The sequence below is a fragment of the Euphorbia lathyris genome, chromosome 8, assembly GCF_963576675.1.
Source record: "Euphorbia lathyris chromosome 8, ddEupLath1.1, whole genome shotgun sequence".
NCBI classification, from domain to species: Eukaryota; Viridiplantae; Streptophyta; class Magnoliopsida; order Malpighiales; family Euphorbiaceae; genus Euphorbia; species Euphorbia lathyris.
The window spans coordinates 65,252,251-65,275,379 of NC_088917.1; the positions used below are offsets into that span (position 1 = coordinate 65,252,251).

General features: G+C 31.8%; 2 protein-coding genes and 1 long non-coding RNA gene across 3 annotated transcripts; 1 reads left to right on the top strand and 2 right to left on the bottom strand.

Annotated features, from left to right (window-relative positions):
- The first annotated feature begins 9,501 nt into the window (after nucleotides 1–9,501).
- Nucleotides 9,502–13,875, top strand: LOC136202747 (uncharacterized). Its single transcript, XM_065993587.1, has 6 exons — nucleotides 9,502–9,856; nucleotides 10,282–10,396; nucleotides 10,630–11,271; nucleotides 11,470–11,569; nucleotides 12,814–12,878; nucleotides 13,603–13,875. Exons 1-5 carry the CDS (start codon nucleotides 9,774–9,776, stop codon nucleotides 12,837–12,839), a joined length of 966 nt encoding a protein of 321 aa, XP_065849659.1. The 5' UTR covers nucleotides 9,502–9,773; the 3' UTR covers nucleotides 12,840–12,878; nucleotides 13,603–13,875.
- A 3,507-nt stretch (nucleotides 13,876–17,382) lies between these two features.
- Nucleotides 17,383–19,873, bottom strand: LOC136202074 (uncharacterized). Its single transcript, XR_010674288.1, has 3 exons — nucleotides 19,502–19,873; nucleotides 19,286–19,375; nucleotides 17,383–17,808 (listed from the first exon to the last, which is right to left on the bottom strand). It is a non-coding gene; the product is annotated as an uncharacterized lncRNA (long non-coding RNA).
- Nucleotides 19,874–20,500: 627 nt separating this feature from the next.
- On the bottom strand, nucleotides 20,501–22,312 carry LOC136203319 (cell division cycle 20.1, cofactor of APC complex-like). Its single transcript, XM_065994440.1, has 4 exons — nucleotides 22,151–22,312; nucleotides 21,749–22,027; nucleotides 21,398–21,667; nucleotides 20,501–21,298 (listed from the first exon to the last, which is right to left on the bottom strand). The coding sequence occupies exons 1-4, from the start codon at nucleotides 22,181–22,183 to the stop codon at nucleotides 20,609–20,611; spliced, it is 1,272 nt and encodes a 423-aa protein (XP_065850512.1). The 5' UTR covers nucleotides 22,184–22,312; the 3' UTR covers nucleotides 20,501–20,608.
- Between the last annotated feature and the right edge of the window lie 817 nt (nucleotides 22,313–23,129).

Genomic DNA, 23,129 nt, shown 5'->3' on the forward strand with positions numbered 1-23,129 from the left:
GAACCATCTTCCTCTCGGGTTTTTTTTTTTTAAATAAGAGAGAATGTCGAGACATAAGCGTATAAAGAGGAGAGTGAAAATATTTTTTTGCCCATTAATTAAACATTTTATTTTTTCTTAATGAAGTATTAAGTCTATAAATTAATTTTAGTTAAATAGAATGAAATCGCAATTGTAACCACTCAGTACAAAAAAAAACGTTTTATAATTAATATGTGAAATTAATTATATTAATTAGAATCATTATGCTCAACATTTGAGAATTTCAAGAGATTCAAATAATAATATTTTCTTAATTAATATTTTTCAATAATTTGTTCTATGATCATATTTCATTTTCATCTGTTAAAAACTCTTGAAATACTAACAATTTTGTACGAACCATAATATAATAGTTAAAAATTATATAAGCCAATGTTGCAAAACCAATTATCTCAATATCCATAATTAATGTACATTTTTAGGATTTTGAAGCATCAAAATTTATTTTTATTTACCTTGATTTTGAATTCGTATCTAGCATAATCCACATTCTTCAAGAATAAACATCTTATCAAGCGTATTAGATGCTTACAATCTCCTTGTCTAGAAAATTGGAAAAAAATAACTTCTTGATAATAATAATAATAATATAACATAATTTATATTGAAATAAACTTCATTGTAAGTATAATATTCCAATATCTCTTTAATATTTTATTTAATATGTCTCAAACTTCAATGAACAACTATCGTGTGAAACTTTATATCTATTTGTACCAAAATGCATAAAAATAAAAAATACAATCCATATCAATTAACTAAACTCAAACTAAAAAAATGAGTGGATTTCAACATGTTCCGAATTAGAAAAATTAATCTAACTTCAATTAAAATTAAAAATTGAGTTCATAAAAAGCCGGAAATCTAAATTTTAGTTAGAGTTAACAATCAAAACGATAACACCTAGGAATATATACTAAAAAAGAATGCAAATATACAAAATCTTTATTTTAGTCATTTTGAAAAATAAATAAATAAAAAAGAAAACATGGATAAGGTAGCGAGAGGTATGGAATCTGGATAACGACAGAAATGGAATTTCATCTCTGAAAGATGAAACTATAACAACAATTATTTAATAAAAATAAAACAACAGCACAATTGAGAAAGCCAAAAATTGAGTTCATATAAAGCCGAAAATCTAAATTTTAGTTAAGAGTTAGCAATCGAAACGATAACACCTAGCAACATATACTAAAAAAGAATACAAATTTACAAAATCTTTATTTTAGTCATTTTGAAAAAAAAGACAAATAAAAAAGAAAATATGGATAAGGTAGCGAGAGGTATCGAACTTGTGTAACGACAGAAATGGAATTTCATCTCTGAAAAATGAAACTATAACAACTATTGTTTAATAAAAAAAAACAACAACACAATTGAGAACAAAAATAACTACAACATATGGAAAAAAATCGAATAATTACCTTGAGAAATATAAGAATTTCTTGTAATTTTTGACACTTTTGTGTTTTCCGGTTTTAGTTGTTCATGCATCTTCTATTTCTGTCGGATTTCTTCAATTGAAGCTATCAGTTTGGAAAAAAAAAGACAAATAAAAAAGAAAACATGGATAAGATAGCGAGAGGTATAGAACCTGGGTAACAACAGAAATGAATCTGAAAGATGAAACTATAACAACTATTGTTTAATAAAAATAAAACAACAACATAATTGAGAACACAATAACTACAACATACGAAAAAAATCGAATATTTACCTTCAGAAATATAATACTATCTATCGTGACCAATGAATATAATGGTGGAATACTATCTATCATGCTTTATATAGAAGTTTATTTGTGACTTTTGGATTTCCTTTGCTTTGTGTTTTTTCATCTTCCCGTAACTCTTGCTTTCTTTTATTATTTTAATTAATAGGCTAGTAATTATTTAATATATTATAAATATAAATTTGTTATTTTTAATTAATTAAATATTTATTTTTAATTAATTAAATATTTTTAATCTGATTTTTTACTACGTTGACGACTCATCAAAAAGACCTCTAAAACACTTCTTCTCATTTCTCTCTGCTTCCGTAATTATATATAGTATAGATTTCCTTCTTTTACATATTATTTATATTTATTGCTTTTATTAAGTGTTTATTTTTATTAAGTGCATTATTTTATGTTTCAATTTCTCTCAAATAAGTTATATGTATTTAAGTACTTATCCATTTGCTAATAATAATATTTTATTTTTATATTTTCAATAACGGATGGATGTTTCTTAGTATTTAATTGGACTTGTATTCAATAATGAAGATGTATACCTTGTTGATAGTGCTACAATACATTTCCTTCCAAATCTCGAAGAAATTTGTTAAATTTTAAAAATATTCATACCAATAGATATCATGTTGAGACTGGAAATGAGAATGATATTTATTTATATATTACAAATAATCCATGGTAGAAAATGTGTTTTAGAAACGTTGCCATCATTCTTATCTGGTTTATATTATACAAATATGAGTTCAGTTGAGGCATATGCTACAGTAAATCAAAACTCTACCAATCCAAAAATATTTATAGTTTGGCATGGCCGGTTAGGTCATCATGATTCGATTATGATGTGTAAATTCAATTTAAAGAATTCTCATATGTTGCTTGTTCTCAAGGCAAACTGATTGTTAGACTATCATCAAATAAGGTTGGAATTAAATCCCCTATGTTCTTAGAACGTATTCATGGTGATATTTATGGACCTATTCATCCACCATAAAGGCCATTTAAGTATTTTATGGTATTTGTCGATGCATCTATAAGATGGCCACATGTCTGTTTATTATCAACCCGTAACCTGGCGTTTGCGAGATTGGTTGCTCAAATAATTCATTTAAGAGCACAATTTTCCGATTATGCAATTAAATCAATTCATCTTGATAATGCCGGTGAATTTACCTCTGGAGCTTTTAATAATTATTGCATGTCAATTGGAATAACAATTGGCATGTCACACTTGTTCATACACAAAATGGTTTGGTAAAATCATTTATTTAGCACATCCATTTGATAGTTAGACCATTGCTTATGAGAACAAAATGTTCTATTTATACATGGGGCATATTTTACATGCAGTAGTGCTTTTGCGCATTAAGCCAATAAGTTATCATAAAGTATTTCCATTGTAATTGACTTTTAGTCAAGAACCACACATTGGACTCTTAGAATTTTTGTTGTGTGGTATATATGCCGATTCCCCACCACAACATATAAAAATGAGTCCACAAAGGAGGTTAAGAATATACGTGGGATTTGAATCTCCTTCAACAATTAAATATCTTGAACCACTAATTGGAGATTTATTTACGGTAAAGTTCATCAATTATCATTTTGATGAAACAATTTTTTCAACATTTGGGGGGAGAATAAGAAGTTGGAAAAAGAAATTATTTGGAATGCATTAACATTATCTCATTTAGATACTCGAACAAAACAATTTGAACTTGAAATTCAAAAGATAATACATTTGCAAAATATTCCAAATCAAATATCAGATGCATTCACAAATTTTTAAAAAAAAAGTTACAAAAACTCATATGCCAGCAAAAAAAATGCTCCTATTCGTATTGCTCTTAGGAATAGACATCACAAAATGGTCGGGGAAGAGCCCTGATCGTGTTGAGTTGCTCATACCAGTAGGAAGCAGTATCCTTTAAGGTAGTGGAAAATAGGCGGCACATCATAGTGTCAATTGACGTGGTAGTATCCATAGCTCGTCTGAAGTTTTTGATATGAATAGTGGGATCCCTTGTCTCATTGTACTCTTTCAACATCGAATATTTGAATCCTCACGGCATGGGCTCGATCATGATCTTCTTACATAACATCATTTCTACCTCTATGATCTCAAGATGCTTTGAGTCGATCCCTGCCTCATCGATTGTGTTTTTAACCTTATCCAATTTTTTTTGGAATAACTCAAACTTAGCATTGGAATCATTGCTCTTTATCGGGAGGTTCCTTTCCTTGGACACTCATCAGTCCCGATTCTTAGGCTTAACTATGTTTTCCTGGTTGGTAGATCGGTACACGATAGATCTATATTGGGTCCTTCTGTGGTTTGAGTCTAGGGTCCTCATGTTCGGGGAAGGTCATTTTTCTTCTCTTATCCGAGTCGAGTTCTCTAGAGATTGCTCATTGACATTCCTTGCATTTTATCTAGGGGGAGTTCTGGATCTGTGACGCCTTATCGTGGAGTATTCTCTTCCCATTAACATGGTGTTAGATCCCCTTAGTCGATCTCTGGGTGATATATCTCGACGATGATGATAACTTCGGACAGTGTGGTGTCCGATTAAGCAGTTGGTATTCTAAAATTTGTTCATGTATATGATAGTTTCTTCTGATATCTCCAACTTTTCTTTAATGTCCACCATTTTAATATCGTGCTCTTGTCGCATAACGCTGACGCCGCCATGGATAGATCCTAGGTTTTCTGCTAGTCATCGGGAGATTACACCTAAGAGCCTCTGTTGTTGGGCGTTTAGGGCTTTAGTATCCCTTCCATCTCTCGAGCTAGGTTGTGATCAGCCTGAAACTGTCGACGTGCTTCTTCTCCCGCTGCTCTCTAGATTCAAGATGCATGAAATGACTAGAGGATAGGAGTTGGATGGAACTGCATAAGCGGGTCATTGTTATGTTTGTTCCACACTCACTGTACCAATTTGATGTGGTTGAATCCTATAAGTCCATTTGTAAACCTGTAATTGGACAGAAATAAGTTCAAAGAGGGATTGTTGTTCGGCTAACCCACTTCGATGTCTAAGTGAGTTTGAGGTAAGACTTGAAGATGGACACAACAGTAAATCAAAAACTAAGATATAAGTTTAATGAATGAATGAAGTAGTGTACCTTGAGTTGTGCGTACTCTATTTATAATGTGATGAGTTATAGAAGGCGGTTATAAGTTTATGAGCGGGACATGCTACATGTCACATGTTGATAGTAAACGTGCGCCCAAATATCAAGACCTGATAACCCTTAAGCCCACTAAGTTCGTGATTCACGGGATTGGGCATGATTGTTGTAACGGGTGGATCTTTGATAGGTTTTTTGAGACTTTTCGAGCCAATCCCTTCAATAAGAGCCGTATTGACTAGCTTTGTTATAGTGATGTCACGTGTTCTCTTTTCTCGAGTACTTGGATTTTTTAAATACCACATGACAAGTTTATATTCGCATGCTATCGGTTATTCTATCCATAGTCCTTTCTGTAAACCAAAAGATACCCAATAATCTACATTTCCTTTTTTTTTTATTGTAAACAAGCCTCTCTTTCCTCTCCCTATATTAATAATTTATTCATTACCTTATTTCCTTCACTTTTATCTCCTCCATTTTTTTCACTCTTCCCATTTTCTCTCAGAGAAATATTTATACAAATATTAAATTTATATAAATATTTCTTTACAATGATTTGTTTTTATAAATGTTATTTACATTTTAATATTTAATAAATATAATAGTAGATAATAAGTTTAATGATAAAGAAATAATAAGTATTAAAAATATAATTAGAGATGATATTTATTTTAATATTTGATATTTTAAGCCACTAGAAACTAACTTTTTATATTATTCTAGAAAATGGGAGTAAGAATCTCTTAAAAATTCCCTTCATCTATTAAAATAAGAATCATCAACCCCTAATGATGTTTGTTTTTTTGCCAATAAATATATAACAAAGTTTGCTATACTTAATTATTTTGTTGTAGTGTTTTGCTTCTTAATTTATAGTTTTTAACCATCTCATTTTATTTTTATTAAAAGGGGAGGTTATGTTATTTTTTATTATTTGAATAAGGAAAAATTCAGTTTGTTGATAATAACAAAAGAACTAACTAGATGAAATATAGTTATTCCATTTGTTAGGGTTAGGTCCCACAGAAAAAGGTGTTGATGGGCTGGCCACTTACTAATTATGCACTGTCAGCAGCCCACCTCCACCTCTTCCATTTTTGTCCTTTTCTTTCCATATTGAAAATCACCTATGACCAATATCATAATATCTACAAATATTCCCAATCGGAAATTTACACGTCACTCTTAAAAAAAAAAGAAAAATCCCCAACTATATTTTGGTTGGTTGCTATTATACAACTATTGTGTAACTGGTTACTGTATATGTAACCATTTTCTATAAAAAAAAATTTGGGACTCTATGGTTTTTGTTTTTTTTTGAAAAGTATCAATCACATACAAAAAAAAAAAAATATCACAGGTTTAACTTTTAAAAAATAGTATTAATTTAGATATCGATAACGGATTGGACACGTTATTTCTATTACCTCGTTAAGTTCTAATTTCTCTTTTCACATACAATTGACAGAACTTAACAGAGTTTCTGTATCGAGACATAAATTGGTACCATTTTTAAACGTTAAATCTATTTTAGTGCTATTTTGTACATAAAATCTAAATTGATATTTCTCCAAAAACTATAGACTTACTTTGATACCTTATCCCAAAAAATATATCATCTATATCATCTGTTTTAAATTTTTACAAATTGTTGTCTGTGATATTTTTGTTACAAATCGAACCTTGTGGTTCGTAAGGTTTTCAGTTTTTTTTTTATTTTACCAAATTTATCAATACCGATCTCAAAATGAAATTTTTCAAGAATTAAATAATATTTTAAACAATTTTGATTTTTTTAACTTTTTAGAGTTTAGGTCATTTACGTGTTTTTTATGAAGAGAAAAATAATGGTTAAAGAGAGAAAACTTCAAAAATAATGATTTTGAAAAGTTCAAAAATTAGTTCCGTATTAAAAATGATGGTTTGAGCTCGGCTCGTTTATCTTGTTCACGAGCTTAGATCGCGAACTACTCACTTATCTGATGATGATTCAGAAAAAAAAAACTTAAATTCCTTCCATATCTTTTAACCTAATTTATATTTTACTATAATATTAAATGAAAGAAGTTTGGAATGGTCATGTATCAAATTATAATTATTAATATAAATAATATTCGATATTATTCATGAGTTTTTTCACGAGCTTCTACCGAGTTTGTTCATGGCCTCTATCGATGATGTTTGTGAATATTATAATCGAGTTTGGTCATAAACTTGTTCACGAGCATATAACCGAGCCTGCTCGTGAACTCGTCTCTAAATGGTGTTCGCAAGTGGCTCGTTTATATATCGAGTCGAACCGAACCGAATTGAGCTTTTATTGAACCGACCACTAAGCCTCTTATGATCAGCTCAGCTCATTTACAACCTAAAAATATAATACTAAATAATTTTAATTCTTGAAATTTTTTATATTGAAATCGTTATCGACCAAATTTGGTGAAATCAATAAAAAATGAAAATTTTACAAAACCATACATAATTCATTTGTAACAAAAGAATCTCAGTTACTAATCTACAAAACGTAAAATCACTGAGCATTTACTTAAAATTAACTTAAAAAAATATGCATACTTTTTTATTTTTTAAATCTATCCTTGTGGAATAAATTTAGTCTTTACAAATTTAATATTTAAATATAAAATAATACAATCTTATAATAAATGTATGTTAGAAATTAATTTTGAGACTCGTTAATAAAAAAATAATTTTTTTTATGTACAATTTATATTTAGGGGATGTTTGTTTGCTCATTTTTATGTTCTTTTTGCATTTTCACTTCAAAATGGAGAGTTTTAGGTGTTTGGTTAGTGACATCCTGTTTGCCTTTTACATCTGAAAAGCAGTATTACGTGTTTGGTTAGTGATCTCCTGTTTAAAGCAGCTTTTTACAAAAGTAGAGAATCTCTGTTTTTTGGAAAAACAGTTTTTTCAAACAGTAACAGCAAACCGTAACAGAAAACAACAAACGGTAACAGCAAACAAGAACAACAAACAGTATGTAAAACAAAGGGGCCCTTAATGTCCATTTGGTTTCATTCTTCGGAACTACTTTTTCTCTTTTAATTCTAAAAGTGTTTAACACAATTCGAATCAGTTGCTTTTAATAGAAAAACTAATTAACATCTATTATCTATACGCACCGTAAACATTTAACAACAACAAATATCAAACACAAACATAAACAGGATGAACTAAAGAGAGGATGTTAGTCATACTCCAAACTTGTGTTCTAATCACCCAAAAGAAGACATAAAGCTTCACAATTTTTGTTAATAAAAAATGAGGTGTAAAATTGCATTGCTAGGTAAATATTGAGTTTAAAATTATATCATTTTATATGAATTCTTATATTAAACATCCGGTCTTTCATATCGTTTAAAATGTGTTCAATTCATATTTAAATACATGTATTGTGATTCCACTGAATAAATAAAATAGTGGTATGGAACCTCTTATAATATGTACGAGTCCATAGATTACACATGATAAAAATATGTATATAAAGTCCTCCATTTGACATGGAAAACCGGATATTTCTAATAATTTTCCGTTTTGCAAATAGTAGCTATTCTATTATTTTTTAAGGATAAAGTGCAAAAATACTGCTAAGTTTACACATTGAGTAATTTTACATCTAACGTTTAGTGTAATTTTTACCCCTAACATAGATAAATTGGATCATTTTGAAAAATAATAGTCTAATACATTACCAGCTCCCTGAACTTGTCCATAATAGTAGATTGGTCCTGAGTGTCTCACCAGCTCCCTAAACTTGTCCATAAAAATTGATTAGCTCCCTAAACTTTGCAAGTGTCTTACCAGCTCCCTAAACTTGCTTATTCGGTAACAACTAAATACAAAAATCATAATACTAACTCGGATTAAGGTGCAAAAATACCTCTAACATTTTGGATCAGGAGTAATTTTACCCCTAACGTCTAAAATGGTGCAATTTTACCCCTAACTAACATTCATCAAACTGTCTTCTCGGTCATGAATCTTGTCATCTCATTTTATCAGTAACAAATCACAAACATATGTTGGGATGTGAAAAAAAAATATACTGACTTTTGTACGAATTGGACAAAAAAAATTCAAAAAATTCACTAAATTTATAAATTTGCTCTTCGGCTACTAATGTTAGGGAGTAAAATTGCACAATTTTAGACGTTAGGGGTAAAATTACTCATAATCTAAAATGTTAGGGGTATTTTTGCACCTTAATCCGAGTTAGTATTATAATTTTTATATTTAGTTGTTACGAAATAAGCAAGTTTAGGGAGTTTACAAAGTTAAGGAAGCTAATAAATTTTTATGAATAAATTTAGGGAACTGATGATACAAAATAAGCAAGTTTAAAAAATTGGTGAAACACTTGCAAAATTCAGGAACCAATTTATTATACTACTAAAAATAATTCATCAAATTGTACTGTTGTCAAATTATCTAAGCTTCACATATGATTTTTTTTTTTTTTCAATCTTACACCTGTTTTTTTATAAGGTATAATTTCTCCAATTAAAAAACGAGAAAATTAAGAAAAAGATAATTTAATCTTTTTTTTTTTTTAATACGTCTCTATCCTCTTCCTCTTCTCTCTTTCTCTCTCTGTCTTTCTTCATCTCTCTGTTCTTCTGTTAGCTTTTTCTTTGCTTTCTCTCTCTCTTCATTCTTTGCTTCTCTTTAGCATATAACTGAAGAGAAGGACAAGACCAAACGCAGAGAAGAGAAGAGGAAGCAAAGCCTTTAAGCACCACTAACAAGACGCATCTTATTTATTTTCTGTCGAATTTTTCAAATTCCTATTACTCTTATTTTGAGAGGAAAAGGGCAAAACAGAAAAAGGGGGAAGAAGATGATGGTTGCAAATAGTTTCGATCTATGGCAAAAGGATGCTTTCTTCACTGCAGCCGAAGAGGTTCAGGAATCTGCTGATGTGTACGTGCTTTCCCTTCTTCAATTTCAAATGGTGTTTGGTTTCATTATTTGTGTTTTGCGTTTGAGGGTTTTAATTAATTTCATAAGTTTGGTTGAATAAGGGTTCTGATTTCTCCCTTTTTCTTTGGTATGGCATCATTTAATTGCTCTTCATGTACTAGAATCGGTCTAAATCATAGAGCTCTCATGAAGATTGTTTAGGTGTCTGCACTGTTGTTTTTCTTTTTCCCAGTTTTGTTTTCACATATGCTGGAAATGAATACAACAGCTAAATGCTGATTATAACAACAAACGAGGTTTTGTTTTTAATTATTAATTGTTAGGCTTGTTTGCTAGATTGACAACTGCAAAATCATTTGAATTTCACAGGATATTTCTGGTTTATCAAATTCTGTAATCGTTTAATGCTGTATTTGGTTTTTCAGAATGCAATCAGCATATAGGATGTGGATAAGACAGAAAAAAGAGGGATCAAAACTAGAGGATCTAGATGAACTGTCTCGAGACCTCCAAATTGCATTAGGTACAGCAAAATGGCAGGTATAACTTTATTCTTCAATTTAATATAGTCCACTATACTGGAAAATATTTTTCCATTGGTAGCTGTTTTGCACCACCAAACAACTGACCTGAGAAGTGTTTGGTTAAGTTTAAGAAGAAATAGCTGCTGGTTATTGTTTCTTCCCTAACTGCTACTGTTTCGAAAAGCTTCAGTTTGTTTGTACCATAGCTTTTCGGGTCAATATTGAAGTTGAACTTTGATTGTGAAACAGTTGGAGGTGTTCGAGAGAGCTGTTACAGCGAGCCATGTACACCGTTGTGATGATATTACAGCATCCAGACATAACCATTTTGTGGCAGCCATTGGAAGTCAAATAGCACATGTTGAAGAAGCATTAGGGGGAGCTTTTAAGAAAGGAGGGAAGAAGCAACCTCTGCAATGGGTGAATCTGAATAAAGAAGAATGTGATGATTTAGCCTTATTTCTCTCGGGAACTCCTCAACCTCCACAAATAGTGAAAGATGGTATTACTGCACCGGGCCCTTCAACAAAAGATCCTCTTATGGAGAACCATCATGCAAGAAAAGATGCAAACAAAATTCATAATGCTACCTGTAGCAAAGCTAATTTGAACGGTAAAGATGACATCGTCTTAGATGTAGAAGAGAGAGACATTTCTGTTATGAAAGATGCTATAATCAGTCAATCTGATAAAACATCCGGGAATAGGAGAACATGGAGTTCACCAAATTTTGGTGCTTTGAAGATTGTAATTGCTGATAAGGATGAGCATAGGAATAGATTGCCAACAATTGAGGCTACGCCTAAAGAAAAAGGGTCTAAGACTTTCTTTGGGAAGCAAAAATGTGGAGAACATTCTCGAGCAAAGGGGTTATTTAATCCTTTCAATCAGGTTTGGAAATTTTTGCATTTTAGATTCCCTGAATATAATTATTATAGTTTGACATTATAAATAAGAAAAATAAAATTATGATGCGATACTACAATCAACTAAAATGGGTTAAAATGTTCAAGATCCATTTAGTAATTGTTTTACAATGTTATGCTTTGGTAAGTTTGGAAGTTTTGTAAAATTCTATCGTTTGGTCAGGTTGGTGGATTCCAAAGGCAATTACAAGCACCTATGCATCTCCAGTTTAGTTGTTCTATCCAATTTACACTAGCATTAATGCTAAGTATTTTTTTAATAGGTACGTTCTTAAATGTGATTAAATTGAACAGCATGTGCTTCTATACAAGGATACACACCAATTACTGCTGAATTTTCTTTTCTTTCTAGTATAATTTAATAAAGACCTTGGGCTAAGAGTTGAACTTGGACCAGTTGCAATTTTTGTCTTTGCGACTCTATCTGTTAAATTGCCTGATGTTATGGAGACGTTGATTAGTTGCATAGTTCAGTGTTTAAGTGGTTACAAGGAGAAGGGTTTTTTTCCCCTCAATTACATATTTATGTACGTTAACAACTGATAGTCCAATTTTATATCAAGATAAGCATGAATATCAGACTTTATAGTTCTGTCCTTTTCTTCAGAAGATGCACTTTCATCTACTTTCAGTTGTCATCTCCTAAGGCTAAAAGAAATCCACATGGTTATGCTTGTGTGATTGGTTTTAATTGTATATTACTCAATTTTTAATCAAAATAAGCATGAATGTCATGCTTTATGATAGTTAACTATTCTCATGTTACCGAACTTTTATCTGAACTGCCTTGGATGTTCTATTGCAAGTTCAATTTTTATATTTATTCTGGAGCTGACCAAAAACATAAATCTGGTTACCCCCAAGATGAGTGATTTCATGTTCTCTAGATACACAATGCTCATAAGTTTCAGTACTATGAAGCACCGACTCGGGTGCGCACACGGCAAACGGTATTTTTAGAAAATATGAGACACGGGTGCGGCGGGACACGGCAAATTCTATGTAATTAATTCTATATATATATATATTAGATATAAAATGTATAAAAAAAAACTTGCTAAATCACAAAACAAATCGAAGAAGGAAGAGAAAGAAGCTCTAAGCGTTTATAATCGCGATATACAGGTGAGAATTAGATGTAGTTTAGGTTTTTTTTTTTTTTGTCAAATTTTGTAATTGAACCATAGGTTTTAAAAGATTTAAAAAAAACCCTAAACTTTTACATATTTTCACCATTAGCCGAGTCCCCGCCGTGTCCCCCTGAGTCCCCGCCGTGTCCAGCCGAGTCCCATCCGTGTCCCTGCCGAGTCCCATGTCACCGCCGTGTCCCGGCGAGTCCAACACGGCCACGGCGACCCTGGGGAAGAGTCCGTGCTTCATTGTTTCAGTATCATAGAAATTTAATCGTGCAATTAAGCATTTTAGATGGCAGCATGATATTCCTCAATTTCTGATTCTCGGTGAAATCATATTCATTATGTTCTTGTTTTTTCTCTTTGTTTTTCAGTGCCATTTCTACTATATTCAGCTTGACTGGAAGTGACATCCTACTGCTCATTATGAAGTTGAAAGGTTATCTCTCTCTCTCTCTCTCTCTCTCTCTCTCTTTTTTAAATCAATCTTGCTGCTTCTTTCCAAGTTTAACTAATAGTGGCCCCCAGAATTAGGAATAAAACGTGAAAGTGAGGCAATAGAGAGAGCATTGACTTGGCAAATGTAATGAATTGAAAAACTTAAAAATTTCTGTTTTGTTGTACCTAATGTTTTTGTCACATGAATATTTTTTATGAAAATTACCAGGTCTTGCACTTTTCCACCTTGTCAAAATTCAGATAACCCCGGTTCTAAAAGAAGAAAAAAGACAGATGATTTATCCATATTTGATAATGAGTAGAAGTATCTTTGCACTCTGAAATTGCTTGATTTAAGACTTAGGAAGCATTCTGTTCTTTGGAGTGTCTATTCTTACCCAGAAAGAAGTTTGAGACTGGCATGAGCCAAGTGCTTATTCGTCACTTGACATGTACCATGATCAAGGCGTGAGAGCTTTAAGCTACACGAGTCCTATGAGGCTTAGAGCCAATTTAGCTGCCAAAACATGTTCATTCCACTCGCAGCCGCAGCAAATCACGAATACTTGAATTTGGAAGTTGATGTTTTGTTTTACTTTTAGCGAACAGTTCCAATTAATCGTTTCGAGATTAATCCAATTGTATGGTAAGGTAGAAGTCTTTAAGCATGTATAGAATGGAGCTTGAGGCTTAATTAATTTGGGCTTGTGTTGTTTGATTTGCAGACATGTCCGAAAAGGGTAAAAGAATGCACCGACAACGACGAGGATGCTACAGTTGCGGACAAACGTATTCCGATACGGTTTGGAGTTTGAGACTTAACCAAACCAAGCAGCCGCAAGAATTGGGTGTTTAGATGCCCTAGACTAGACACAAAAAAATGTATATGTATTCTTCATCATAAAAGGATTTCATAATGTACAAAACATCGGATAAACTTCAATTTAAGATCACGACTTCTTCTCGAAATGAAATGTCATTATAATTGTTGAATTCTAGTTTATTTCTTAAACTGAATTCGTATCCAAAATGTTTTGTATTATTTAACCATTGTTTGGAACGAATTTGATGATGAGAAACAAAATCAAATTTTATTTCTTTCAAGTCAATTCGTTTATCAAATTATTTTCAAAATTTAGAAAACATTTTTCATATAAAGAAACTCAACTAATTGAGTTGATATATTTTCCATAAATCACTATCGATTAAATTAAATTCTTATGAAATCGTGTCATATTTGGCATAATTTCCAATTCTAATCACAAAGTAAATTATACCTGTGGTCACTCATTTTCACGATATGGCTACACGGGATTTTTCTTTTCAGATTTTAGCCAACATGACTATTTGTGGAAATTATTCTATAAAAGCTTTAATGAATATGTGAATTGAAAAGTAATGAAATATTTTATGATAATTTATATTGAAGTGATGTATTTAATTATTATAATATGTTTATAAAATTAAATTATTATGACTAACCAAGTAGTATGATGCAGTGTAGAAATTTAATATAGTTGAGAAGTTTAATGTAATGAAAATGGTTTACGAGTATGAAAATAATTCCAAATTTAGTTTTTTTTTTATGTAAATGCTTATATTTTTCATTAGATGAAAAATATACCAATACAATAAGAAAATCAGAAGGAATAAAACCTTATAAAATCCACAGAGGGACGAAAATGACTACAAAGAGCATGAAAAACCATAAAAGGTATAAAAAGCACAGAAAAACAATGAAACATATACTTCTTGGAAATCAAAATCCACAGAAGAGTAACTGCAATCCGATCTTCATCACTCAGACCCTTTCGAACATTCGGATCAAAGTCATTTCTTTTGTTGCAACCACATAGATCTATTGATCCACGTATAAAATAAATCGTTTCCGCTCTTGCTAAATCCGAAGAAGGTATAAATAAAGGAATAATTGTGAGCAAATACAATCCAGACAGATAGAGAGATCTGAAAAGGTATATGGACACTGATTAAAAAGAAAAAATAACAAAAAGAAAACAAAAAGGAATAATTCCAAATTTAGTTAGTCTCCAAACTTGTGATTCAAAATCCTACAGAATTGAAAATACAATCTAAAATGTTATCATCTTATTTCTAATATATAATTTGAAACACTATTATATAATTTAAAATAAATATATATATTTGTGACAAATAACTTTTGAAAAGAATTTAGACAGAAAGTAATTTAACTTTCTTACAAATAAACTAAAGTTTAAAAATCTAAATAATATAAAAGGTTAACATAAAAAAACAAATTAATTTTACAAAAATTCATATTGTTTCACCAATTTGCAAATGTGTGTTTGTGTTTTTTTGGTAAAACAGAATACTGAGATTTTTTTTTTTACTTACAAATCAAAATCAACGACTTTTAGGTTGACATTGTCAATTTGATACTTAATGGCCTCACAATTAACCTCACAATAGAAAATTTGAAGAATTAAATTTGTTTAATATCATATTTACTGTGTAACACAATTAACTCAAGTATTGTGTCTTCCAAAAAAATATTGTCCACCCTAAATGGTACATTCCATTTAATATTATGTCCCTAAATAATTGGTAAATAAATATATACTATGTGATTCAAAAAAATATATATATATACTATGCATATATTAATGACATCTTCTCTCCCATGCTTAAAGCTTGAAATAATAATATCACCAGGCCTTCATAAATGCATCACCAGGAAATTTTCAATTAAAGTAACTTTAATTTCAAATAGATTTCGTAGAAACAACATATATACTTTAGAAGGATTAATGAAATGATGAAAGGAAGCTGCAAATAAGCATAATTTGCATATCAGAATTGTTACCTTGTTTTGAACTGGAAAACTAATGAAATAAATGATTTCGTTTGGTTGAACCTTCGGGTGAATTGAAAATTTATCAATTCAAAAGAGGAAAACCATGACGAACAATGGCGCCACAAATGTATCAAACCCAGAGGAAATATGATTTTGGCCATGCACACGACTATAAACTCCTCCAATGATGTAGATAAGAAATAATTAATAAAACTCTAACTCAAACATCTATTAACATATAAAAATTTGGAACTCCATATACACACGAGTTAAAGCATAACTAACCCATTTTCAACTTCTAAAACAAATTTTTAATTAAGAAAATTAATTGCAGCTACAAACCAAAAAAGGGTAATTGGAAAAACTAACGAGAGCTACACCAATGATGTTGCACTACCATCGTTCATCACCATACCTGTCACGACAATGACCAGAATAACTGCAAAAGCAATGCTGGCACCATCATACCACCCCTCCTTGATACCCTATGAAAGAGAGAAATAAAAAAACATGAAAAAGCAACAAAACTAAATCTGTAGCTTTAACAGAAAAACCTAAAAACAGAGGCACAAAGTTCTACAAATACTGACCACAATCAGTGGCGGAGCCAGAGCTCAAGGTCCGGAGGGGCTCAATTGCATGAAGATTTTTTTTTAATAACGACTTAAGGCTTTGAATCATAGTAGTCAAATCGAAATTTTCAAATTTTTGATAATATAAGGGTAGATTTGATCATAATTGGAAAAATTAAGGTACAAAACAACTGAGATTCAATATGAAGTAAGGATAAGGTGCAAAAATACTCTAATGTTTACACCTAAGAATAATTTTACCTCTAACGTATAAAATGGTGCAATTTTACCCTTAATATTGAGAGCCAAGAGCAATTTTATCCCTAACGTTGACAAGTTTGGTCAATTGGAGAAATTATTCATCAAATTATTTTCTCGGTAATGAATTTTGTAACTAAAAAATATAATTAAAAATAATAAAGGAGAATGAGGTTAATAATGATTAAAAATGATATTTAATATTGATATTTTTAAAGAAGAATGAGGTTTAAGGGAAAAAATTAAAATGAGATAAAAAGTGAAGAGATGGAGATTTGAACACAAGACCACTTGGATGTAGAGATGCCTTTAATTATCACTACCACCAACTATGCAAACTTAGTTTCACGTTATATAATTACATTCTATATTATAAGTATTAATTTTAACTATTTTGAGGGGCTTCTCGGGACTGAACTACTATTCGTCAAGGGTGTTCCGCAGGGTTGGAGGGTCGGGAGACCCTCCCTTACCCCCCTAGATCCGCCCCTGACCACAATTTAATTTGAAACGAAGACAAAAATTCTCCAAAATAATCTGATAAAAAGAAAAAAGAAAAAAGTAGGCATCTTGCAGGCATACTGAAGAGCAAGAACATGGGGAGCAACTTATGCAAGCTACAAAGAAGATAAGACCTTGTCTTCGATGAACTAATCAGGCAGCCAAGGAGTCAAATTGATCAGCTCCCCAGTACTAATTTCATGCATTACAATGTTAAATTAGAATCCCAATTTTCTTGAATAGACATGTAAACAAGTATTGTATATATACATACATTCATATCTATTACTCCCTTCGTGATAATTTGTAATTACCTTCTTGATGAAATAAACAATGTTGTCATCCCAATCTGGCTCGTCTACATTTGGTGCCGGTGAATGAATAACCGGCTGGCTCTTTTCTTCCATATAAGGACTTGAATCCTTGCTACTACGGTGACTTCTCAACTTCATGCTTCCAAAACTAGTTTTGTAATTTAATTCCTTCCCCGTTTCATACCTTACTTGGCTTTATTAACTTCTAATGCTTTATTAACTTAAAATTCTACTTGAATTTTGACCATGTTCTCCAATTGGCCATTCGCACCAACTTTAAAGTATGTGGGGAGTGTGTGTCGTGCCCTTGAGGTTGGCACCAACTTGAATTTCGCATTGACTCCAGTTTTTTATTTTCGCATTACAGAAAGCCGTTATTATTCGATTCGCTAAGTGCACGAGGCCTCTTCACTGCCTGAACAAATTCTGTTACTGCACTTGCAGCTTCTCTTTCTGCATATATAGACAAGTCATCAATTATCGAGTCGTATCTCTTCTCAATTTCTGGATATTAGACCCAATTGCACACTCATATATAACCCTGCCTTGCAAGAAAACCAACCAAATTAACCCAATTTCACATTCATATATACCCCAGGCCCATTTATTAATAATAAACAGAATCAAAATAAGCATGCAAGAACTTAATAGTGAAGTCAATGAATGCACAACTACATTTCAGACTTCAATATTATAGGTACCTAAACAACAAAGATTTTCATGCCCCCATTAGAATCAACAATAAAGGAAGATATGCATATGTCTCAATAAGGGAAAACCACAAGAAATGGAGACTCTGGAAACAGCTCTAGTTGATTTCCACTAAAAATGGAATTTTAGATCCATGGAACGATTACCAACAACTAGATAATATCTCGGTTGGGCAGAGCTTTAGGCATCAGATTGTTTATGATAATCATATCAACGAGTTAAGGGGATCCAAATGAAGAATCAATGGAAAATTTGCATTGGCATCTCTCAAGTCTGCAGTTTCACATCTATAATCTCAACCCTGTAACAAATTTTATTATTATCTCTTATTTTGTTACTTTTTGGTGGACAAGTTCTTCTGAATTCCTAAATGATACTTACAGTTGTAACTTTGGATAATTTGAGAGTTTCACTATCCTATGTGATTAGAAAGTTCCAAAACTTCACCAAAGGTATATTTGAGAATTAACAAAATATCATAGTCAAATGATTGTTTTACCAACTAAAGCAACATTAAACACACACAATACAAAATTCACTACAGGACTGAAAAAATATATCATATCTCAGAAGCATCTCATGACAAAAACAAATTTTACAATATCATTATAAGAACTTCAGATGCATAAAAATAAAGTTTAAACATTAAAATGATGGATGTCAATGCTTTTACCTTCCATTTTCTTGAAAATCCGAATGAGAAAGTCAAATTTTACCAAAACCAATTTAAATCCCTGTCTAATTAACCAAGGATCCTAAACAGAGTAAAAATAGCTTTAATTGATTTTAAACGATGGCTGTCAATAAAATATTGAGAAATCGATCAAGGATCCCAAATTGTTGTGCTTTAAGTCCAAAAGAACTAATCTTTGACCAGTAAAATGCATAATAGACTACCACAGATACAAGATATACAAATATCAAGAAATAAGGGTCAAAATGATTGGAATGGAAGTGAAGGCTAAAATCATTAGAAACTCTACTCTTTTGGTATAATTGGAGGTCATGGAAATGCAATAATTGGTTATTAATAGAAAGAATAAAAAACAAAATTCTTCAAGCAAAAGAATCTTCCAACTTCCTTTCCAAAAATTAGTTACAGAAAATAAATAACCAAACAGTCGTAGAAACTCGAACTCATTTTCAAACATTCTTCTCACGACAGCACGAGAAAGTAATAAAATGGATATTTAGTTTGCAATGCAAAGTGTAAACTCACCTCAGTCTATATACCCAGAACTAAAGAAGCCACAGCAGCAACCATCAATATGATCAACGGAAAATCTTGCCAAGCTTCCCAAAGGAACATCTATGGAAGAAAATATAAAGCTATCTTTAATGAAGCTTGTACATTATTTATTCAACACTGTCTCATAAAAGGTGGTAAGAAAAGAACTAAAAGAAAATGCAACTATGAATCTGCAAGAAAAAATACCCAGAAACTCCTTCCTTTTTTTCTGCGGATATGTGTTTCATCCAAATACATTCTTGCGCTTCAGTAAATCAGCATCATCTCCATGGATCCCCTTCTCTGGGCTTGTTTTTAAGAGATCAGCAACACCTTTAACCTATGCCCAATATGTCACAAGAGAAAAAAATGTAAGGTAAATTTTTAAATATTGTACAAATCAATCAAAATGAATATGTTGGCCCCTCCAATCTCCTCCAGCTCATTAAACTTATGATCCCTTGTCATTGTAGAGAGTGGTTCTTGCCCAATTCCAAAATCACCATCAGGGGTTAGATGCAACTCTGGTTCCTAGTGAGGAAACAAAACTCAACTTCACCTCAAGCATGATTTATTAAGTCCAGCACAACCAGCCTAATAAACTTTTGAAACTCAACACAAGTAACCTTGGTTCAACATACCACAAGGAACCAATTAACATGCGTACTACACGACATCATCATTGCATATATATGTCACAACTTAAATTAAAAAGAAAAAATAAAAAGAAGTCTAAAAGCTGTGTGAGTAGGGTACCAGGAAACACGTGATGGTTGTGATATAAGATTTCTATCACCATATGAAACAATAATGAGAAAAGAGAATGAACATAAGCAACGAACTGCGGAAATGATGAATAGCCGATCAAATAGAATTCGTGAAATTTAAAGCTTAATAAACCTAAATGATAATGTTCTTACAACTCACTTTACAATGCTTAACATGTGAAGGGCAAGAAAAAATGTTGAGGAAAAGAAGTACCATTTTCTTTATCACCAGCACCTTGGAAACATTATGCAGCCTAAATTGTAACTTAATGTTTATGCAAAACTTAAGCCTTAATAAGATCAATGATGACTGATGCAAATATAGGATGCACAACTTCAATTAAAATGTACTTAATGTTTATGCAGAACTTCAAGCAATTGAAAAATACCATCATAAAAAAAGAGTAATTAACTTTTTATTAATCAACTCTTTGCTCTACATCTCACAAACTCAATGTTAATTTGCTACACATCTTTAACTAGAGCCTTTCTCAAAATCAAAAGCTATAGGAAACTTGTGCTTGAGCTGCTCCTCTACTGAGTATCATCAGCGGATTCGAGCAAAGTTGGAAAATGGCTCCTGTTTAGCTGGAACCCCAAATACATTCCAAAATTTAAGTGTTTCATCACCTGCAACAGTGGCCACTGTGCAACCATCCGGACTCGGAGTCATGCAAAGTACTCTTGATGTATGACCAGTGAGTTCACCCATTTTAACCATGGATGGATATTTCCATAGAGTGAGCTGATTCTGAGTGAACCCATGAGAACTAAGCAGTTCCCTCTCATGCTTATTCCACAACAAAGAGGAAACATCAGACCCAGTATCTACTGAGTTCAAGCAATCCCCGGTGCGTGTATTCCAGAACTTAATACACCCATCCTCAAAGCCTCCTCCGGTAGCCAGCAAATTTCCTTGGAAAGGACACCAAGCAAGAGCTTTAACTCTAGATGTATGGCCTTTAAGTCTGTGAAGCCATTGCGTAGATGATGCCATGGATCTATCCCATATGTGAACAAGTTCATCGTTGGCTCCGCTCGCTAATTGTTGCCCCGAAGGTGACCATTTAAGCCCACACACTTCTAGATAGTGCCCTCTATATCTCTCAACAATGTGTGATCTAATTCTGATATCATTGTTAATTACTTGACCATCCATTCCTCCTGTAGTAAGGACATGGTTATTCCATGCCAATGCCCCTACTCTTGATGTATGCCCACCTTTCAATTTTCTTAGCTGCAAAACAAAAACACAAACCAATTAATCTCCTGAAGGTGTGACAATTTCTAACACGAATTCTAGCATTTAGAAACAGAAACAGAAATAAAATCTTACCAGTCTGTTGGAAGAAGAATCCCATAACTGTACTTCAGAGTTGTTCAAACCAACAGCAATGCGGCGTCCATCGGGAGCCCAACTCACACTAGTAACAGGACCAATTTCATCATCCATTGTCACAAGTTGAGATGTAGAACCATTAGAAGCATCCCACAAATATACTGTGCTGCCTAGAGCTATGGCTAGAACATTGGTGCTGCCCCAATCCAACAAATTGAGGTAGGCATCATTAACAAGATCACGAGCAAAGAGTGTCCTCACAGAAGTCTAAATCAAAAATTAGAGAAAGGTTTAGTATTAATTGAAGTAATGTAGCAAAAGGAAGAGTAAAAAAAGAAAGAAAGAAACCTGAGGAATGTGTCTGCCGCGCTTGATGGGGTTGGGTTGGAGATTAGCTGAGGAAATATGTTGCTGAGGAATCAATTCAACAGGAGCAGGAGGTTTGTTTTTGAAAGCCAGTATTCGAGTCCTGTTTATATTTAAAGTTTCTGCCAGCATCTTCCTGTAAGCATGACTTGATGGAGAGCAAGCTAATGCGTTTTCCTCTTTAGCCTTCTTACCTTCGGTTAACATGTAATGTGCAAAATCCCAATCCATTGCTGCTCGATTTGGTATAAATCTATCCAACTGTTAACATCCATATATAAAAATACTAATTAGTTTACATTCTCAATCAATTAAACCAATGTTAATGCAATGAATACAGATATGATGATTCGAGTTCAGACAATGAATGTTAAATCAACCCACCCACTTTATGTGCAAAATCCATATTATATCCATTCATTGCAAAATCCATATATCCATTCATTGCTGATATCAACTGTTAACATCCACTTTAACAACGGCATTTTGCATTGGCATTGGCGGGATCAACTCATCCAAGGAGGAATAGGCAACAAGAGAAGGAGAGAAAGCTTTGAACACGTGAGTGAGTGAGCGAGCGAGAAACATAGTAGCTAAGTTTACTTTCTTTTCTTTTTTTCTATTAGATTAATTATATTTTTATATTAGCTTAAATTGAATAAACATAATAGTATCTTATATAATTAGTTAATTTAATTTAATTTATTTATTTCCTAAAAATTTAATCAGATGTTTATTTGCATTCCTCGACAATCGTTTTGATTAAGATTTCATGTTTTGATGCGCAAATCTATAAATTTAATCGTCCATATTAATTGAGAATCAATTTCTCTGGTACGTCCACACCCAAACCATACGTGACAAAATTTAAATTAGCATTATTTGAAAATATCATTAATAAATGTATTAAGCAATGGTATTAGCAGCAAACTGGCTTTTCTAGTATCAATTTACTTTAAGTTTCTTTTTTCACTTTTCCTTATAAATGGAAATATAACAAAGCCATAAAAATTAGGGTAAAATTACTAAAATAAAAAAAACAAGTTACAGTTTGCTTTATTTATAACACAATGATATAATTTAAAAGTTTATAAATAGATATATTTTAATAAACTTACGTTTACATATTGACACAGGCTTTCAAATCAAATTGCAGCGGTGTAAATTAAGCATAAATTTAGTTCATAAATTGCAAATTAGTAAAATAAATATGGAATGTCCACCCACATGATTTATAGTTTTGATTTGGGGAGCTGTATTTTAGGGGACTATATTTTGTTGATATGTAAATATTTTATTAAGGATAAAAATATCTTTAGTTATAATCAGAACTTAACCGTATAATTTAAAATATTTTATTTAT